Source organism: Fusarium fujikuroi, chromosome FFUJ_chr07 (assembly GCF_900079805.1).
Source record: "Fusarium fujikuroi IMI 58289 draft genome, chromosome FFUJ_chr07".
Classification (NCBI taxonomy): domain Eukaryota; kingdom Fungi; phylum Ascomycota; class Sordariomycetes; order Hypocreales; family Nectriaceae; genus Fusarium; species Fusarium fujikuroi.
In genome coordinates, this window is record NC_036628.1 from 161839 (window position 1) to 176771 (window position 14933).

At 49.1% G+C, this 14933-nt stretch overlaps 8 protein-coding genes; 5 read left to right on the forward strand and 3 right to left on the reverse strand.

The window, feature by feature from the left end:
- Positions 1-531: 531 nt before the first annotated feature.
- Positions 532-1631, reverse strand: FFUJ_09095 (related to homoserine acetyltransferase family protein; the record flags this gene model as incomplete). XM_023580132.1 has 2 exons in its annotated part: positions 532-709; positions 757-1631. The coding sequence occupies 2 exons, from the start codon at positions 1629-1631 to the stop codon at positions 532-534; spliced, it is 1053 nt and encodes a 350-aa protein (XP_023432961.1).
- A 312-nt stretch (positions 1632-1943) lies between these two features.
- FFUJ_09094 (probable formamidase) lies at positions 1944-3305 on the forward strand (the record flags this gene model as incomplete). XM_023580133.1 has 4 exons in its annotated part: positions 1944-2034; positions 2079-2803; positions 2848-3076; positions 3118-3305. 4 exons carry the CDS (start codon positions 1944-1946, stop codon positions 3303-3305), a joined length of 1233 nt encoding a protein of 410 aa, XP_023432962.1.
- Positions 3306-3387: 82 nt separating this feature from the next.
- FFUJ_09093 (related to monocarboxylate transporter 4) lies at positions 3388-5604 on the reverse strand (the record flags this gene model as incomplete). Its single annotated transcript, XM_023580134.1, has 1 exon — positions 3388-5604. One exon carries the CDS (start codon positions 5602-5604, stop codon positions 3388-3390), a length of 2217 nt encoding a protein of 738 aa, XP_023432963.1.
- Positions 5605-6209: 605 nt separating this feature from the next.
- FFUJ_09092 (related to multidrug resistance protein) lies at positions 6210-8247 on the forward strand (the record flags this gene model as incomplete). XM_023580135.1 has 11 exons in its annotated part: positions 6210-6351; positions 6393-6529; positions 6573-6646; positions 6699-6707; positions 6753-6850; positions 6895-7015; positions 7058-7427; positions 7471-7724; positions 7766-7988; positions 8032-8137; positions 8180-8247. The coding sequence occupies 11 exons, from the start codon at positions 6210-6212 to the stop codon at positions 8245-8247; spliced, it is 1602 nt and encodes a 533-aa protein (XP_023433926.1).
- Positions 8248-8960: 713 nt separating this feature from the next.
- FFUJ_09091 (uncharacterized protein) lies at positions 8961-9770 on the forward strand (the record flags this gene model as incomplete). Its single annotated transcript, XM_023580136.1, has 1 exon — positions 8961-9770. The coding sequence occupies one exon, from the start codon at positions 8961-8963 to the stop codon at positions 9768-9770; it is 810 nt and encodes a 269-aa protein (XP_023432964.1).
- Positions 9771-10314: 544 nt separating this feature from the next.
- On the forward strand, positions 10315-11040 carry FFUJ_09090 (uncharacterized protein; the record flags this gene model as incomplete). Its single annotated transcript, XM_023580137.1, has 1 exon — positions 10315-11040. One exon carries the CDS (start codon positions 10315-10317, stop codon positions 11038-11040), a length of 726 nt encoding a protein of 241 aa, XP_023432965.1.
- Positions 11041-11417: 377 nt separating this feature from the next.
- Positions 11418-13127, forward strand: FFUJ_09089 (uncharacterized protein; the record flags this gene model as incomplete). XM_023580138.1 has 3 exons in its annotated part: positions 11418-11618; positions 11664-12075; positions 12187-13127. The coding sequence occupies 3 exons, from the start codon at positions 11418-11420 to the stop codon at positions 13125-13127; spliced, it is 1554 nt and encodes a 517-aa protein (XP_023432966.1).
- A 445-nt stretch (positions 13128-13572) lies between these two features.
- Positions 13573-14821, reverse strand: FFUJ_09088 (related to LCB2-serine C-palmitoyltransferase subunit; the record flags this gene model as incomplete). XM_023580140.1 has 2 exons in its annotated part: positions 13573-14036; positions 14080-14821. 2 exons carry the CDS (start codon positions 14819-14821, stop codon positions 13573-13575), a joined length of 1206 nt encoding a protein of 401 aa, XP_023432967.1.
- Between the last annotated feature and the right edge of the window lie 112 nt (positions 14822-14933).

Below are 14933 nucleotides of genomic sequence, written 5' to 3' on the forward strand. Positions count from 1 at the left end.
ATCAAAGATAGTTTGTCCCAAACTCTCGGCAATCAGTGGTGGATGGGTGGAGCACCGCCTTGTCGTGACATCCGCCCTAGATTGACAAGCTAGTCAACGCCTTAATCTGACAAGCTGGGGTAACACGGGAGATAGACGAGTAATTGACGTTTTATTGATAACATTCTGTACAGTGTCGGAGGCTATCAGGGTGCGCCTTAGTTTGACATAGATATAAGTGATTTCGGGATTGTGGTTATTGGTCAATTGGGGTGTTATCTATGGGATATGATGGTGCCGATTCGGAGGCTTGTTGATCTCGGGCCCCGAAGTGTTGTCAAAGAATGTGTTGTATCCCTCCATTACGAGAGGTCTTGAGAGGGGGATCAGTATCCCTTCGATCCAAGGAGTGGACCGAATAGCGTACTGGATTGATTGCTCAATCTACGTAGTATGCACGAATGATGGCAACTTTGAAGGGAACAACGTCTGGTAATAGTGCAATTAAATTAAATGACTGAATGACATATAAAACTGCAATTGACTGTACGCTCAACTGACATCTCTACGAGGAGCCTCATCAAAGACCTTTCTCAATCTCTCATCCAACCATTTCACATCCTCCATGTTCCCAGGCGGTCCACCAGCCCAATGTCCCCAAATAGAAGGGTAAACATCCAGACTCGCATTGTCTCCCATGCACTGAACCTCATACTCTGAGTCCTCGGGCCTAAAAAGTCAGCATCAGCACCATCCACAACACCACGGGTTACTCACGGAAAGTAGAGATCCGTCTTGCTAGGAAGAACCAAGATCCTCGCTTTGACCCCCCTCATCGCCTTCTCAAAATCCCCATCATACGGCTCCTGCTTACTCACATCTCCCGCCTGCCACGTGTGAAGCATTACGAGCAGATTCTCAGGGTCTTTGCTAAGCGCCCACTTCTCCCAGAAATTCTTCATAAACTCTTCAAGATCCGCCGCGCCGTAATGCTTCTTGAACAATTCATGTCGGTAGAACGCCTGCGAGAAACCCCAGCCTGCATAGCCCCTCCCAAAAGCCTTCAAGCCAACGTCTTTCTCTTTCTCGGTCCATTTTCTGTCTGTGGTTTCGACGCGTCCTTGGATACTTCCTGCAGATGTGCAGCCCTTTGCTGCGAGGAGCGCTGACTTGACGCCCTCGAGAAAGACTTGGTTGTGAAGAGATGTCTTGGCTGATCCGCAGAAGGGGACGCAAATGTCCATAAAGTCGGGGTATTGCGTAGCCCATTGAAATGTCTGCGCCGCACCCATCGACCAACCCAAAACAGCCCGTAGATGCTTCACTCCAAGATGGCCCATCAATTGATGCTGGGCCTTGACATTGTCGTAGAACGAAACATCAGGAAACGGACTGATATCCGAGTTTGACGGACTCGTAGACTGCCCATTCCCAAAAAGAGCCGTTATGATAATAAAGTACCTCCCCGGATCAAGAGTCTTGTCCTTCCCAACAAGCCACTCATTATCGGATATCGCACCCGAGAACCAACTCGGATAAAGCACAGCCGGAAGTCCAGCCTCGCCAAAAGTCTTGTACGCAATCACCGCATCTGGCAAGACCTTGCCATTCTGAAGCTCAAAGTCTCCGAGGGAAAAAGTCTTGACGTCCATGGTTGCTGCTCGACACCCTCATCTGCCGAGGACACCCCCATCTCATATACCAATCTCGATACGGCCGCGGCGTACAGTGTCCAGACTGTACCGGCGGCATGCTAATCGCGGGGTTTCGCCCTTGGGTGACAATGCAACCACCTGCTTTATCAGGAATGTCACAAGACGAGCTTATCATCTTATCTCGTGCGGAGATGCGGAGGCGTGCGGCGAGATAGTCTTATCTATCAACTACACTATCACTATTATAAGAAGATACAATTGAGACAATTCAAAGACACTATTTGTATCATCTCATCAACAATCAGTACAATGCCTGGCAAGATCCGTACAGCTCAATCCGTGTCCTTTGACAAACCTGCCTCAGAGCAGCCTCATCTCCACAACAGATGGCATCCAGATGGTATGCCTCCAATTAACCCAATTGACAGATCGCTAATCTTGTAGTTCCCAGTATTGCAACCGTTGAACCAGGAGAGACAGTCAAGATAGAATGTCTCGACTGGACAGGTGGTCAAATCGGCAACAATGACAGCGCAGACGATGTTCGCGATGTTGACCTAACTAAAATCCACTACCTAACCGGCCCATTCGACATCAAAGGCAGCCAACCCGGCGATCTCCTCGTCGTCAACATAACCGACGTCCAACCCTTTGACCATTCACCCTGGGGCTTCACCGGAATCTTCGCCAAAGAGAACGGCGGGGGCTTTCTCGACGAACACTACCCCACCGCCGCAAAAGCAATCTGGGATTTCGACGGCGTCTACTGCTCAAGCCGTCATATTCCCGGCGTGCGATTCCCCGGGCTGATCCACCCCGGAATCCTAGGCTGTGCCCCATCTGCCGAGATTCTCGCAGAGTGGAACCGTCGAGAGGCAGAGCTCGTTTCGTCAATGGCTGATTCTACCAAGATTGTGGCTCAGCCGCCGAATGAGATTAATGCACACGGTGGGAAAGCTACAGGTGATGTTTTGGCAAAGATTGCGAGGGAGGGAGCGAGGACCATACCTGGACGACCTGAACATGGAGGAAATTGTGACATTAATAACATTTCCCGTGGATCTACGACGTATCTTCCTGTTCATGTCGAGGGAGCAAAGTTTTCTGTTGGAGATCTCCATTTCAGTCAGGGCGATGGCGAGATTAGTTTCTGCGGTGCTATTGAAATGGTGAGTCTCAATATATTCACGTTGACTACTGTCTGACAATTTAGGCTGGTATCATCACCATCAAGTTTGATCTCATCAAAGGCGGCATGAAGTCCCGAGGCCTCAAAAGTCCAGTGTACAGACCAGGCGATATGGGCCCTACATTTAGTCCCTCACGCTACCTCATCTTTGAAGGTTTCTCCGTCGACGAGAACGGAAAGCAGCATTTCATGGATGCAACCATAGCTTACAGACAGTCATGTCTCCGCGCAATCGAATACCTTAAACAATTCGGTACGTCAACTCATACAAATAGAATTACGCTGACAATGTAGGCTACTCGGGAGAGCAAATCTACCTCTTACTCTCCTGCGCGCCCATCCGCGGCGCCATTGCAGGAATAGTCGACATTCCCAACGCGTGCACGACTCTCGGCATACCGATGGACATTTTCGACTTTGACATTTCTATTGAGAGCGAGCCTGTGGCTCGAGATATGGGTGCTTGTCCTGTATCTAAGTAGGAAGTCCAACATCTCGTTTAAACTCTTGCAGCCACTCTGCGTTGTCGACGGGTGTTTGGTTCCAAGGGTCGTCACTGTTCTGTTAGCCAATGAAACTTGCATATCGGGAAACGTACTCATCGTATAATATCCATCGTGCTTGATACTTGAGTTCGTCGTCACTTGGGATATGCCGGTTGGGGTTGTTGGGAGACATTGTCGTCATGACGAATCGAGAGAGTTCGCGTTTCAATCGACGATAGCTGTTGTTGTCGTTGATAAAGAATGGCGTCTGTGTTCGTACTTTATCCCGTATAAGTGCCCTCGATTCTGGCGTGCTGTGCATCGGAATCGCTGGTATTTCCGGTACTCCCTCTGGAGACAGAGATCGATTCTCGACCCAGGGCTGCAACATGTCCAGCTCCATCGAAGCATCCAACGGTACAGCTGTATCTGTTTGACCCCATAGAAAGTAAGAATCATTAACAGACTCATTCGCCAACGCCACAAGAGTCTCTGCCCTCTGACGAAACGGCTCCAGCCAAACCGTTGAGCTCCAAACAAGCCTCATCAAAAAGTCCAAAAACCTCCTCGACGGATGCGATGATGCCGTCTCCGTCCGATTCAGGACATTGCAGGCCTCCTGCTGCAGTTCAGAATCTGTTGGAAAATGCCCCATGGATGTATGAGCAGTCATGTACTGCTGCAGCGCCGCCTCCAGCTCGCAATTCTCAAAGATATTTCCCTTTCCATTGATCTTCAGCTGGCTCAATCTCCCCTCTGCTAATTGTTTCGTTGGTCGGAGTTTAGCTTGGTTGGCGATCTCGGTAGCTGACATGAACAAATCCCATAGCCAAGACGGGGATAACGACGCTTGGTTGGGGGAGGATATTTCTGCGCCGAGGATCACGGAACATGCTTCAAAGTGAAGTTCGGGATCTGGTGGCATTATAAACTGATGGCGATTCCGCATATAGTATTCTAGTTCGAGCTTGATGAGTTCGTATGCACTTGTGGGTGTATCTGCTGGGCCTCTTGTAGCTGCGAATGGAAGAGGCGAGTTTCGTTCGTAGTGAATCAGGTCTAAAAAGGTTAGAAAGAGCTTGTTGATCTGTCTCGTGCACTTACAAGGAGGCATGGCGTTGTCAATCCTCTCAATGACCTTGCCCTCAAACCCCCAATCACCCTTCCAGTGCTCCATGGTACTCCCAGCTTTAAAATGGTCTGCCAAATGATCAACCCTGCTCGCCCAGGTCGTAAGATTGATGCCACAGAATCCACATCTCGATTTAACCTCTTGCGTCATGACTTTCCAATCATCCATCGGCCATTTGAGAAACTTTGACATATGGACTAATCTCAAATGCTGCTGCAGATGGTCCTTTCGATGATATGTCCGCTCTTCAATCGGTCGCTCGATGCATGCACTCTGATTATGTCCATCGAGATGCGTTTTGTCGGGGTTCTTGACGCCACAGAATACACAAAGAAGCCCCTCTTCTGGATGCATCGCTGTCGGTCCATTTGGTGAACAGACCCAATTTTCAAGCGATAAATGAAGAGACTTTTCATGACGCTGCCAATCGTATTTTGTCTTGAAGGTTTCTGTACAGAAAGTGCACTGATATGTATTCTGCGCTTGGAGGAGATTCGTCCTCACTTCCTTTCTCATTTTTGTACGCCTCCTTCGACTGTGCCGTTTGAAAATGTCAAATGACGTCGATGATTGTTTTGAATGAGCAGAACTGTACGACCCAGAATCATGACTTGACACTGACGTCCCTCTACTGCTGATCGACGACCCATGACTCCGTGATCTTCCCTGTCGTGTTGAGAACGCAGCAACAGCTCGTGAGATGTCATCAACTGTCGCAGCCTCATGTTCCGGTGGTGAATTCGCCCATCGCTGCAGCGGATTCATATGCTCAAACGGCGCAGGAGTCGCCCGTCGCCGCGGCGTATCAATCGGCGTGTGATGCCCCGAAGAATTCCCCGAATCATCATTCCGAAACATTGGCGATGTCGGCCGCGACGAATGGACCTTTGCTCTCCTCCTCGCATTCGCAAACCAATTCGTGACCTGCTGTCTATTCAGACTCGTCTGCTCTTGAAGATCCTGGACATCTTGGATGGTAGGATACGGATGCCTCTCATGCGCGGCGAACCAATTCCTCAGAATCTTGACAGACTCGGATGAAAAGCGATTGCCGATTTTTGGGGGCGCTGTTGATGTCTGCAGAATGCCAGGGGAGATAGTCTCAGGCTCAGCGGCATTTTGAAAGTCTGGAAAGTCGATGAAGAGATCGCCTGGGTCTGCCATGTTTGGTGGTGATGGAATTTGGAGGTCATGGGGTTACGATGAGTTTACGGCGAAGTCTCGGACATGTTCAGAAAGGGCGGATCCACATTTTAGTCTTGATTGATGAGTCAGGATTGGTCCAGTTCAAGTGAGACTCAAAGTTCATGATGTGCAAATTGGGGATAGTGAGACTGGCGTTGGTCTTGACAATGAATTGCTAGTATTGTATTGGGTCAAGACAAAGAGAAATGATAGGTAAATCTGCTGGCAGGGTTCATGAGATCAGTCCCAAAAGAGCCTCGTCCTCCTCAGTCCGTGCGGTCGATGCGGAGGTGCGGCGTGAATCAGTGGGGTTGTCTCATCACTCTATTGACAAGCAGAATACGAAAACTATTTCATATTCAATAGAGAGAGGATAGAGAGAGAGAATAGTGGTTATGCCTTTTATATGTCTGCCCACTTCCCGCGTCTATATGCCTCACTTAGCTAGTGCATCGTTCCGCGGAGTGGATCAGCGATGATGTGCTTTGATCCGAAATCACGTCTACGATAAAAACGATATCGGAGATTTAACGAATCTCAAAAGTAAATCTTTCACCATCAATCCTTCAGGTTAATCGCGTAAAATGACCAGAATTAACGCGACAGAGACGACTCCTTTGATACCGGAGATACCTCCCGAGGTCTCGGATGTCGAGAGGAATACCGATGAGCCGAAAACGTATAGCCATGCGTTTATTGCGAGAGTAGTTGTCGCGTTGCTGATTGGTACGTCTTCTAGCACTTGAAGGCTGAAGCTAACTGTTTAGGCATCTTTACTTCCAATGCTGATGGATCTTTGGTGCTGGCTACTCATCCGGTAATTGCATCCGAGTTTGGCAAGCTTCAGGATTCGAGTTGGTTATTTATCAGCTTCATGTTGGCTAGTGCGGCGTCACAAACGATTGTATGTGAAACAATTCCGGAGACGAGTCGGACTAATTAAGTAGTACGGAAAATTGAGCGACATCTTTGGACGAAAGACGATATTGATCTTCTGCTATGGATTATTTGCTGTTGGATGGTGAGTTTCCGCACCCGACAGATTGGTCACTTGCACTGGCTAACAATTTCAGTGCCCTCGTGTAAGTCTATGCATATTAGTATAGCTTCTGTCTAACGAACTTCAGAGGAGCTGGCCAGTCAATGTGGCAAGTCATCCTAGGTCGCGTAATCTCTGGATCTGGAGGTGCAGGAATGACAACAATGGCATCAGTCATCATAACTGGTACGACGCCTTCATCATGCAATCCAATTCAAACTGACCATTAGAACTCGCACCTCTTCGAGAAGTCGCCTCATGGCAAAGCTACATGAACGTCATCGCCACTGTCGGCCGTAGCATTGGTGGTCCGCTCGGAGGCTTTCTCGCTGATACAATCGGCTGGAGATGGTGAGTGTATCTCTCTATCAATAGTTCATACTGACAGGGCAGGTCGTTCCTTGGACAATCGCCGATATTCGCTGTATCCATGATCATCGCTGCCATCCTCCTCCCCTCGACAACCCAGACCGAGGGCGCAACACTCGAGCGCATCAAGAGGATCGACGCACTCGGGGCTCTCCTTTTGGGCGGTTCTGTCCTCGCTTTCATGGTCCCTCTAGAGATTGGTGGCCAGAAGATCCCGTGGAGTCATCCCCTCGTGCCAACTCTCGCCGCTGCTGGTGTGATTCTCTCAGCTGCATTCGTACTAGTCGAGTCACGCTGGGCCAAGGAACCAATCTTTCCTCTTCGTTTACTCAAAAGTGGCGACGTCACAAAGACGTATCTTATTGCGTTTGGTCAAGCAGCTGCACAGGTTGGAGTGAGTGCCAATACCGCGTGACCTCCAGATACTAACCGGTCAGATGATGTATACCGTCCCCATTTACTTCCAGGTCACTCAGCGCGTGTCGAGCACAGTAGCAGGCGCTCATCTATTCCCTGCAGTCATCGGAAATACAGTCGGAGGCATAGCAACAGGCTTGATCATCAAAAGAACTGGTCGATACAAGGCACTCATAATCTTCTCGGCCGTCTCATCAATCACAAGTTATACTCTGATGCTGCTACGCTGGCACGGACAGACCAACTGGCTGGAGTCTCTCTATGTCTTCCCAGGGTACGTGCTCCCGTCTTTCCAATTCTATGCTAACCATTCAGGGGTCTTGGCATGGGAATCGCTCAAAGTGCAGCCTTTATCGCTCTTCAAGCTTCCATCGACCCCAAAGACAAGGCAGCAGCGTCTTCTGGAATCTTCCTGTCTGTAACTCTGGGGTCAGTTGTTGGCATGGCTGGTACTAGTGCAGCCATCCAGGGCCTTCTCAGACACGACATCCAGCAAAACCTTAGTGACCTCGGAAAGTCTCAACACTTCATTGACGACGTGAGTCATTCCACTGCGTTTGTGAAGTCTGCTAAGTTTCTAGGTCATTCGGAAAGCCGCCGAGAGTGTCTCCTTCATCGACGAAGCTTCCGGGCCTATCAGAAAGGTGCTGATTCAAGGTTATATCAGAGGAATCGAGTATGGTCACGGTATGTAGATGTCCCCTTGGTGAGACTCGACTAACGAATCAGGACTCTCCATCGTGTTCTCCGGGATCACGCTCATCACTGCTCTACTACTCAAGGAGCGTAAACTTTAGTGAGAGCGCAGTGAGTTCACCTGCGGCAAAGTTTTGAAGTCGTCGGTGCACAGAAGTGGCATGGAAAGGGGGACTGTATCACGTTTGAAAACCTTCTGACGCGTTTGAGGGCACATCCATTGTAAGCTGTGACATAGGCGAAAGTCAATTTGTTGTTCCCTGTAACTGCAAAGTCTATCGCAAGGTTTTCAACCTGATTTTAAAGCCAAAAGTCTATCTTTGACCCCCAAATCAAGTCATCACGTATAAAATCGAGTAAAACGTAAAGTTTAAGTATCACATACTAAATAGGGTTTCTGGAAGGACTTGGTACAAGTATCAGGGGAACAAGCACGGCCATGGGCTGGTGAACACTGCAAGCCTTTGTCTATGACTCTGAGCCACTTCCTCAAACTCACTAACGACTTGCCACTGTGAGCAGGAAGTTAATAATGTTGGCCTGACTTAGCAAGGGTACAGTTCTATGATAAATAGAGCGCATCTCCCATGTTCAGCTGGACTTGGTTCTTCCCTCCAAACATTTCCCATACACTCTGCACTCTGCAACTTTGACTCACCTTTACCCTTTGTTCGTTATCACAGCAGACTCTCCTCACTCTTACTCTTCGTCCTTTACACTCTGCGCTCTTGGGCCTATACCCCCAAAAGACGAGTTGACACCTGTTTCTTGCGACGACATCTCTATAACAGACGCTGTTACTGTCACAAACAAGATGTCTCATGAGCAGACTAGCCTCATGGCTTCCAACTTGGACCAGATGAACCAGACCGAAACAAACATGACCCCCAGGGAAAAGCTCAACACTCGAATCATGGCTTGCGACATTCAGCGGTTTTATGAATGTGTCCGACGCGAAAAACATGTCTTCCGCCGTTGGTTCTCTCACTATGAGATTAATTTGGCCAAGTTTCTTGAACCGCATTGCACTCTGTTCAAGGACGAACGAAACTGGCCCGAGGCCTGGTTCGACAACCAGAGAGAGCTCATCAACGACCTCAAGACCTTCCGACACATGGCGAAGCAGCTCCTGCAGCAGTTGACGCGAGATGTAGCTGCTCAGATCCTCAGTGTCAGAAACACTGTCCTCAGCAAGCTATTCACCGCTGAGGATGTCTCTCTCGCGACCAAGCTTGGGCCCAACTCGTTGAACGGCAAGGTTGGTCTTTTGGACTGGACTCAGAGTGAAATATCCTTTGATAAGACTCTGTCCAAATTCCGATTCCTGGCGAACGACATGTTGCAGGGAATGAAAGGTGGGCCTACTATGGAACGACCTGGTCATCCGTGGACTAGAATGGAGGGGTGTGATGTTTTGAACTTGATGATCAAGAATGCAGAGGAACCTCACTACGACAACGATGAGGAAGAGGTGTTTGAGGATGATATTGTCCCCTTCTATGGGTTTTACTGGAGACGACAGAGTCTTGGTGTTGATCGCGAACCGTATTATGAATTGGTTTGCTTAGGGTTGGGTTGTTTTTATTGGAGTTTGATGTCGACCTGTTTTCTCTTGAAAGAGTAGTCAGACTTGGTGCACTGATTAATACACTGGTGTTTGCTTTTGCATAATTGAATCTGCAAATTGAGTCAAGAAATGTCGGATGCTTGCTGGTAGTGTCCAAAATGAGACCATGGAATTTCATTGTCATTCTTTCTTCTGACTGACTAGCCCATCAATTCCTAAACCATTTCAGTCTAATGCCTTGAACGTAATTTCTTTCAACTGACAAGCCGTATCCAATTCAAGATAGATACCATCTCATATCAAATTTGCTCATTTGGAGATAATATTCTGCGTTAGGCGCGCTCATACAGGGTATCAAGGCAAATCCTGGTCAGCAAATCAATGACGGCAAATCAGGCAGAATCCCCATCTTTCAAGGCTGATCGACTACACGTGACTCTATTGCGGAGTCTGTGAAGGCTGCCTAAGATGCCTTGCCTGAAGATTGGAGTATGTAGCACAAAGAAGGCTCATAAATATCTCCGCTTCTCGCCATTTCATCACACCTAGATACTCAATACCAAACACTTGACTCTCCATCTCACGTGCCGCATCTGACACCATGTCCGCATCTTCTGAACCCTTCACCCTCTTTCACAAGTTCCCTCCAGAGCTCAAACTCGACATCCTAAGCTTCTGCACCAGAAACGACCTAGTCTGCCTCTCACTAACCGGCCCCGACATGCGAAATCTCGTCGCACCACTCATCCCCAGCAAACCTAATCTCACATGGGTCGATCAGCTTGGTCCAACACCAGACATCCCTTCAGAATGCCATGATCCACACCGTAATAACACCCTCCGCCGTCAAGATTGCGTCGGCGCAAGAGACCAGCAAGTCGTCTACTCCCCAATAAGCCATCGCTTCAGACGCCATGAATACAGAGGAAAAATCTGCTACAGATGTCGAAACTACCCATCCGCCCACCCAGTCTGCAATGTTTCATACTGCAAGAAGCATTGTGCATGCATTTCGTGTCCTTTGTTCATGAGATTGCGGGGTTGGATGGGCGATCGCAAGTACTGTGCGGAGTGCAATCAATTCACCACCCGAACAAAGAGAAATAACGGAAGATGTACGTATTTTTTCTTGTCTCTAACAATATCTAATTATAGAACAGGCACTCACGGGCGAAAAAAGGTGCGCAAAACACCAAACAACCATTGGAGTCGCAGCAAAGGATTATCCTACGGAAATCGGTGGTGGAGGAAATGGGGGACACACGGGATTGACCACGAGGCGTACCAGCCCAAAGACACCGGAAGACGAAATGCAAGAGTCGTTTAAACGAGTCATTTGCTCTAGGCGAGATCTATTTAACCCTTTCTGAATTTACCGGCTACACTAGCCTCCACCATTGAGCGGCGCGCTCGCGACGTTCGGCATAGCCAAGAAGGGATCATGGCACCGGGCGCATATAATTGGACGGTGGCGATTATATAATTTCTTCGTTATTGCCATTCTCTGCTGTGGTGCGTTGATATGTGCTGACGCCAAGTATGAACCGTCACTGTTTCGTGCCAAGAATGCCGAGATTTGTTCCTGCTGTGGCGATGCAGGACTAGAGATGAACGTGATGAGTATATATGAGGGAAATCCCCTGAAATTCATCGAGAATCTCGTTGTGTTAATTGTTGACGTACGACATGAATACACTACGCCAGATGCTCCCCCAGATATGGCCTCAAGGCTACAAACGGCTCGACTCCAGCAGCAGCCTTGAAGATGTCGTCACCCCCGAGAAGAGTGGTTCAAGCCTCCATCTCTTTGTAAAACGCCTTCTTCGTCTTCCCCTAAAAACAAGAGCAATCCTCATCGCTGCTCTCCTCATTTTCCCCGGCCTACTAGCCCTCACTTCTCTCAAGGTAAGCAGAGAAAACAGCCCCCAACGCCAATGCTAACGTAACCAGGGCCGCGCATTCTTGGCTGGAGAGATTGCGACTGGCCAAGCCTATGAGACGTACCCGCAGCAGGACATTGCCAAGCTTCCTTCAAGGGATCGACGGCTTAGTATTGTCCTCCCTGCCAATAACCCAGACCACGATTTATGCAAAGTCATCACGAGTGCGTTGGCATTGGGGTATCCAGCTCCGGTTATTGTGAACTGGGGTAAGACGTATGATAAGTCCAAGGGTTGGAAAGGAGGTTCTCATCTTGCAAAGATTACGGGTACTCTGGAGTATCTCGATAGCGTTTCAAATCCAGACACTCCCGACGAGAATAGACTTGAGGAGAATGATATCGTTGTTCTCACGGACTCGTATGACGTTTGGTTCCAGCTTCCGCCAGAAATCCTCCTACAGCGATACCACGAAGCAAACCGTCAAGCCAACCAACGACTAGCGTCATAATGGAACGACCGCGGAATGCCCCCAATGGAACAAACAATCATCATATCAGCCCAGAAGAAATGATTCCCTCCGCCATCATCAGGCTCAGTCCTCCACTGCGATCAACTCCCTGAAAGCCCAGCTTGTAAAGACCTCTACGGACCGAATACCCACAAAGACCCTGAAGTATTTCACGATGTACGACCGAAATATCTCAACAGCGGGAGCATGATTGGCCCTGTCGGTGATATGAGGAAGTACTTTCGTCGCGTGCATGAGCGGATGCAGAGAGGTTTGGTGAACGGCAAGGATTTGTACAGCGATCAAGGAATATTCGGTGAAATTTTCGCGGAACAAGAAATCTGGCGGCGCTGGCTTCGCAAGAATACAGTGTCTCGAAAGGATAGGAGCTTCGAAGTTATGCATAGCGACTTTGAGTACCATGTCGGGCTGGACTATACGCAGAATCTGTTCATCCCGACTGTTTTTGAGGAGCAAGATGGGGAGATTATTGCGCTGAGTAACGAGACTGGTATTGCAGAAAAGTCAGTGTCTCTCGGGATTGAACCAAGATTAGACGGTGTGCCAGACGACATCCAATCTTCCACAAACCCGCTGAACATGCACGTTCTTCACGATCCAGCAGATTGGGGAGATATGCCCGTATATGCCGACTTCTACTCTACTGCCATTCCCGTCGTCGTCCATCACAATGCTCATAAGGATGGAGCCAAGAAACGTCGATATCTCTGGTGGGACCGCATCTGGTTCTTCCCGTACCTTCGCCAACTCATCAAGGCTCAGTTAGCGATCGTCGAAGCGGAGCCATTACTGGACATTGCCGTGAACGGGGAACGATTGGTATACTGGGAGTCGCGGTCGAATATCACTCAGAAGAAGCCGAAAACGTTCATCGTCGATTCGGGAAAGGCTAGTATCGTGGAGCGTGAGTTTGGGCACGTTTGTCGAGCAAAGACGGAAAGGGCGGAGGCGGAGAAGCCGTGGTACGATGAGGTATTTCGGGATGGACAGGGAGAGCTGTAGATTTAGAGCTTGCTTTGGGCGAAGGACCTAATCGGGGTTTCGGTCATCACTTTCGGCCCAGATTGAATCGTTTCGTCTCAAATAGATGTCGATATATTCGTAGATCGAAGATGACCTAAGCTAAGTGACCATGGTGGAAACACAACTCCTCGTAGCACATTCGCCCTAATGTGGTGCGCCGTAACTGAATAGCCTCAAGGATACCGGGAGCAGTGAGACTGGGGGAAAGTCGAGTTTATATAATCGTCTCGCAATACACTAGTTGAACCTAATATAGGATGGATGGGCGTAAGGTTTGCCGAACCTCCTCGCTAGTCATTCAATTACTCGCCGACGACGAACTCAGGAACTGTTCCTAGTTGAAGGCTTACCAAGAGTTTAGTGAGAATGAAAGCGCCTCCAATTGCTAGTGGCATTCCTGTCTATCTCTACAAACACGTCTTGTCTATAGTTTAGCAGACCCCTCATGAACCTGCACCCAAAGCTTGATCGTCTCAACCAATCCCTCCACTTCCGCAACCGTGTTCCCTGCATGCACACAGATCCTCACCCTCTCGCTGCCCTTCGGTACTGTCGGCGCCACGATTGGGCGGACTGTGAACCCTCGTTCCTGACAGAACTGAGCTAGGCTGCGTGGCTGCGATGTAAAAACTGGTATAATTGGTGATTTCGGTGCTGCCTCCGCGCGAATTGATTGGCTGAGGGAGCATGCTTCCGCCAGTAGCTTGTGCGTGTAGCTAACCAGATTCCAGAGATGCTTCAACCTCTCATCAGCCCTTCCGCTCTGCAGATACTGATATGAGATGCCGATGCTCGCGAGACAGGAGAATGGCATTGCAGTCGTGTAGATAAGAGTTCGTGCGTAGTTTATGAGATACTCTCGTGTCGTGGGTGAGCACAGAACAATAGCTGCATGGTTAGCATTGTTGGATGAGTGGTTTTGGCTACTTACCTCCAAACGAACTCATTGCCTTGCCAAACGTATGCAAGCGTGCGAATATCTCCTTCTCCAAACCCAATTCGCATACGAGACCGCGTCCTTGATGGCCAAAAATGCCGGTAGAATGCGCCTCGTCAACGATGATGTAGCCATTGGTTGGGAGTCGACTTTTGACGCATGCCACAATCTCTTTAAGAGGAGCAACGTCGCCATCCATACTGTAAACACCTTCAACAAGAATAAACACAGATTTCTCGCCCCCAATTCCACTCAAAACTTCATCAAGGCCCCCCTCTCCATACACGCAATTATGCTTGAACGATACTCTCCGCCCCGCGCGACTCAATCGCATCCCATCATGAGCACTTGCATGAATCAGCTCATCATACACAACAACATCCCCCGTTTGTGGTAAACAGCTCACAAGACCAACATTCGCATCAAACCCCGAATTAAACAACAACCCAGCATCCGCGTTGTGAAATGCCGCAATGTCTCTCTCCAGATTCTCTGCCAGGGTTGAATTGCCGTCGAGCAGCCGTGACCCTCCGGACCCTAACAGCGGAGGCGGCGCTGCATGATTCTCAAGCAGGGAGTGATACGCGCTTCGAATTTCAGGTACCGACGAGAGAGAGAGGTATGCATTGGACGAAAAGTCGACATTGTCAGCTGGAAACGTCGTCAATCGCCGCAATTGAGACCGTTTCTCACGATCCAATAATCGCGCTCTCAACTGCTCCTCCAATTTCGACATAATTACAAAGTTAAAAACTCACTCACAAGTCACTTCACTCGGTAAAAGACGCGGAATTTGTTGGGTTTAGTACATGTTGAGCCCCCGCCCCGCCCGGAGTCGTTAGCCGTGC